Genomic DNA, 5516 nt, shown 5'->3' with positions numbered 1-5516 from the left:
AAGCAGAGTGGTTTTTTAAACGATAATCTGTTCCCTTTGTGTGGTACCACCCCTCCCAAACCCCCTTAAAACTATGTATGAAATGTTTCTTAGAAAAGGAAGTATAACCGCAGAACTAGAGATGATAATCATACAAACATTTTAGGAGAGAAAGTAGCACCGAGGTGTCTTTGGATTATGGAATATCCCCTCCCCAGGCAAATAGCCCCAGACCAAAGGGATATTTAGTGAAACCAAATGTAGTAGTTTCTTTGAAACGATAATCAGTTCCTCCTGTTTGCTGGGTGATATTCCATAACCTCCAGCCCCCCCCCGGGTGTTACCATTTCTACCAAAACCTTCAACCCCCCACAAATTTGTATGGAATATTTCTCTAAAAAAAACATTTTGGGAGAGGACATAGCACCGAGGGGTCTGGGGGGAATGGAATACCTCCAAGCTAATACCACCAGGAAAAAAGGGCACTTTAATGAAACTTGCTACCAGTCGTAGTAGCTTTTTTTAACGATAATCAATTCCTTCCGTGTACTGGGGGGGGGGGGGTATTCCAGACCCCCCAGACTAATACCTTCAAGAAAAAAGGGAAGTTTAATGAAACTTGCCCCAAACCAGATGTCGTAGTAGCATTTTTTAATTTTTTAACTATAGTCGGTTCCTACTGTGTGCTGGGGGGCATTCCATACCCCCCAGACCCCCCGGTGGTACCATCGCCCCCAAAACATTCCGTCTTCAAAACGCTGTATGAGATATCTCTCTTGAAAGAAAATTTCCCCGCAGAAAATAATCATAAATACATTTTGGGAGTGAACGTAGCACCGTGGGATCTGGGAGGTACCCCCAGGATAATACATGCAGGCAAAAAGGGTTATTTAGTAAAATTTCCTGAAAGCAGATGTAGTAATTTTTATTTGAAACAATAATCGGTCCTGTGCTGTGGTGTATTCCATAGCCTTCAGACGGAAGTCTCCCTAGACCACCCGGTGATGCCATCGCCCCTTAAAACTTTTAACCCTCAAATCTGTATGAAATATTTCTTAGAAAAGGAAATTTAACTCACTCCATAGAAAAAATCATACAAACAATTTGGAAAAAGACGTTGTCCCGGGGGGCCTTGGGAGTATAGAACTTTAATCAAATAATCTATAAATGGAAAACTAATTTTTTAGCAAATCCAGTACCAATGATTTCAAGAATGACAAACCTATCTAATACAAACGGCTTTAAACGGCCCAGAGGTGGGTATCTTTAAGAAAAACAAATTAAAATCACCATATCTAATATCAAAAAGTTCAGGACAATTCTCGTTTAAAAAAAGATTCGCGAACTTTCACTAAAATGTCGGACTAAACTTGCATTTTGCTCGTAGTTTGAACTTGTAATTCCGTATGATGTGACTTTGAGCGCCAAATAGAAAGTCTTTTGACCTCGCTAGTCCTAAACGAACGCCGGCGGCCGGCGTGGTTAATTCCTCAGTCGAAGACCGAATCTCCCCAGAAATTTCTCTGGAATAATCCCTACCCAGCTTTTAGGATTAATTCCGAAACTCGTTGCCAGCTCATATTGGGGGTTGATTTTTTGTAGAGTTGAACGATACATTTCGCTAAGGGGTGCATTGTTATAAGTTTGATATTGGCGAGTGTACAGGGTGGTCAAATTATAACTTGCTAATTTTGATAAATTTAGGTTTGTAAGGAAATTCGTAGTTTCCGGTTAAAAGTAGCCTTCACTTCTTCTGCGTAATTGAGTTCTATAACGCAATGAGCTGGCAACGAGTTTCGGAATTAATCCTGAAAGCTAGGTAGGGATTAATCCGGAGACATTTCTGGTAAGATTCGGTCTTCGACTGAGGAGACGATTATTCTTTGTTGTTTGACTTGAACGTCCTCTTCCTTTTCGTCCGCCAAGTCACAAATGGACTTTGGTCTTGGGTCTAGAAATGGTTACTCCAAAGTCATGTCCCTGGACGCCAGGCAGTTCTCATCTTCTCCTCGCACCGAGATTTTCTATGTTATTGGAAGCGTATCGCAATTTCCGATTATCATAATTTTTCGATATGTGTAAATTCTACCAACTCCATAACTTGATCCATCCCAAGGAGTCTGCTTGACCAAGACAAGCAGGGCAGTGGCGCATCACTTCTTTAGAAGTGCCTCTGCAAATGGTCTCAAGTTGTTCTACTCCGGTATTTACCTTCAGAATTAGGAAAACCTAATTCGAAGTAGCGAGCAGAATGCTGGAAACTGGTCTAATAAGGAAATTGTCACAGATGAAAAATTCTTACCTCAGCTCAGGTTCGAACACCCGACCTCCAGCTTTATAGCCCAACGCTTGAACCATTTAAATACAAAGCTATGTCACTTTTTTCACAGCGCCTGCACATGAGGGCACAATTTTGTGGGCAGAGCGCATACGTAGTCCACCTATAGGTACTCCTGGATCACGTCGATGACGTCCAGATTCGGTTCTGGTTTATCTTTTCAGCTTAGAAAAATCGTACTATTTTTGTGTGGATCATTATTGCGCCACAAGTAGTCGATAGTGAATAGATTGCAATTTTTCGTTCTCAATATAAATAGAACGTGCCCTTTGAACCGCATTGAAGTGCACGCCAATGACATGATTTCCCCATTAAAATGAACCTCCTGAACTATTATTTTTCGTGCTGAGTCTGATTGTGAAGCAAAGTGGGTTAATATCTACCGTTCATTGTCGCATATAAGTTACCCAACCCTCAGTTTACCGGACAAATATTTCAAGCACGTCGCCATGGATAGGGCAACCGTGTACGTGAAGCAGAGTAAAATGTCCGAAATGGGCGCCGAGCAGTTTATCAAGCAGATCCTGGAGACGGCCACCTGGAGGGATAATTGCAACGTTTTGGATGTTGGATGCGGTCCAGGAAACGTCACGCACGACTACATCTTGCCAATTCTACCGATCCGTGCGAACTCAATAGTCGCGATCGACAAAAAGGCCAACCTGGTGGATTACGCCAACGAGCATTACGGCAAAAAATCCAAGATCCAGTTCAAAACCGTTGACATAGTCAAAGACGTCCAAACGCTCGACGAGTACGTCAATCACTTCGATCACATCTTCTCGTTCTACTGTCTTCAGTCCATCCGGGAGCAGGAGTAGGTTCCCACGGGTCTGCAACTTATACGTTAGCATTTTCTAGGACGGCTTTGAGGAACATCTTCAAGATCCTCAAACCGGGGGGAGACTTCTACTTCTCATGCGACGCCCAAACCAATCTCTACGAAGGTTGCGAGTACCTACTAGGGACGCCTGAGTGGGAGCCGGTCCTGCGCGACTACAAAGAGACCATGTCCCCGTTCCACGATTCGGAGTCACCAGCGCAGGACCTCGAAGAACTTCTGACCAAAATCGGCTTCCAAAGTGTCTACGTAACAATGGAGAGGCAAGAGTTTCTGATACCAATGGAGGACCTGCCAGGTACACCCCTATCAATTTAGTTGTATACGAATGCGTCGAATTTGCAGAGTTTGTCGTTGTGCAGACCCCATTCGACATACCCCCAGAGTTCGAGGAGAAATTTGGCCAGGCCTGCGTGGATACAGCAAGAACGTTGAAGTTGAATCGCTTTGTTGACGGTCAGGAGTGCTGCTACCTGCAGTTACAGTTGCTTTTTGGACACCAGCGCAAACCAATCGCGTCGGCGCAGAAACCTGTATTTTAAACAATCCATTTAAATATTAAATAACGTTTATTGGTAGTTTAGTATCAAAATCGGTACTCCCGTTACAGTGCCCCCTTCCTATCCTATCCAATCCAATGATGGATAGGCATTAGCTACTCGACTAATCCACTTAAATAGCACATCGCGGTAAGCTAAAGGCGAAATCGACACAATTTCTTCAAAAGGAAGAGCGAAGGGAAGGTACAGTGGTATTTTCCCCAGATCTTTCTCCACTTAAGCGTCTTACTCACACAATCTTTTACATCACTCCTCATCCCGTCTTCAATTTTCTCTTCTCATTTTTTTTTTTTCTTTTTACCCTTCGATATTCTTATTTCCATTTCCCATTTTTCTCCAATCTTCTACTCTATTTTTTTGCTCTACCTTGCCTTACTCTATTTTCTTCTTTTTATTGCTCATAATATGTTCTGATACCTCCACACACATTTCCTTCCTTCCCTCCTTGTAATTTTTTCCCTTTTTCTTTTCTGCCGCTTGCCGTTTCTTTTATTTTCTTTTACTCTCTTCCGCTTGTACCTCTTCTTTTCCGCCCTTTTTCTATCTGCTTTCATTTTTGTTCGTAGTTTAATGTTCCACTACCACAAAATGCTTTACCCTCGCCTTGTTACCAGGTTTTTCATTGCTTCTATTCATTACTTCAACTCTTACGTTCCGTTTTTACCACTCGTAGGTTAGTAAGAGAGGTTTGGGGTAAAAAATGACCCCCCCCCTCACTTTCTCAGGACAATGACAGTGAATTACGTCCGATTATATATTGGAAAATGGGCGGGGAGAAGAATCTAAAGGATCTAAAGGCTCTAAAAAAATGGAAAATTCTGAAAAATTTAACCCAAAGGAAGGACCCAAAAGGTCCGAGGAACCTGAAAAATACGAATAACCAGAAGGATCTCGAAGATCCGAGGAATACAACAAAAATGAAGATTACAAGGAAGCCGAAAAATCAGAATAATCCCTGTAAACCGAATAAATAAACAAATAAATAAATAAATAAATAAATAAATAAATAAATAAATAAATAAATAAATAAATAAATAAATAAATAAATAAATAAATAAATAAGTAAATAAATAAATAAATAAATAAATAAATAAATAAATAAAATCATACACACAAAAATCTAATTTAATGATGCTGGGGATTATTCCATACCCTCCAAACCCCCCGGTGTTATGTTCTTTTCTCAAATACGCTGTCCTGAAGCATGTCGTTATACTTAAAGAAGGCTATCGAATCTTCCTGCCTTGGCTTCCGTCTTTGGGTGAGAACGTAGCACCGGGGGGTCTGGGGGGTATGGAATACCCCCCAGCAAACGAAAATCTATAACACTTTCCCTACAATCATAGAATCATACGCACGAATAATATCTCGTAATATGCTGGGGGATACCCCATTCTCCCAGACCCCCAGGTCATCCTATACGAACGCAACCCTCAACGGCCTATGGATTGGATCAGGAGCGTAGAACATTTAATGGCAGTATAACATATTTTAGAATCAAGATTTTGCGTACGAACACCTTGAGGTACTTGATGTTTTAGGGAGCAAGGTATTGTAGGGGTCAATTAATTTACCACTTCTTGCGTTCCTGCGATCCTGATTCAATATTTAAGTATTCAATATATGAAAGATGCCCTCTACATCTTATTTCGCTTCTACTTTTATAAAATAATTTGTTTTTTCGAAATGATACGTATTATACTCACATTATAAGCACATTAACACATCCTTGCGTTAAATTTTTACGAAATTGGTATTAGGAGAAATCAAAAAAGTCCTCTGCCGAGTAGTGCACTTC

The 5516-nt window shown here is 41.1% G+C and overlaps 1 protein-coding gene across 1 annotated transcript; it reads left to right on the top strand.

Moving 5' to 3' along the window:
• Positions 1 to 2638: 2638 nt before the first annotated feature.
• LOC116162178 (juvenile hormone acid O-methyltransferase-like) lies at positions 2639 to 3736 on the top strand. Its single transcript, XM_031475724.1, has 3 exons — positions 2639 to 3134; positions 3179 to 3456; positions 3504 to 3736. The coding sequence occupies exons 1-3, from the start codon at positions 2767 to 2769 to the stop codon at positions 3698 to 3700; spliced, it is 843 nt and encodes a 280-aa protein (XP_031331584.1). The 5' UTR covers positions 2639 to 2766; the 3' UTR covers positions 3701 to 3736.
• The last annotated feature ends 1780 nt before the right edge of the window (positions 3737 to 5516 follow it).

Source organism: Photinus pyralis, unplaced genomic scaffold (assembly GCF_008802855.1).
Source record: "Photinus pyralis isolate 1611_PpyrPB1 unplaced genomic scaffold, Ppyr1.3 Ppyr1.4_LG10, whole genome shotgun sequence".
In the NCBI taxonomy this organism is placed as follows: Eukaryota; Metazoa; Arthropoda; class Insecta; order Coleoptera; family Lampyridae; genus Photinus; species Photinus pyralis.
Note: the sequence above shows the minus strand (reverse complement) of the source record. Positions and strands in the feature narration are given on the sequence as shown.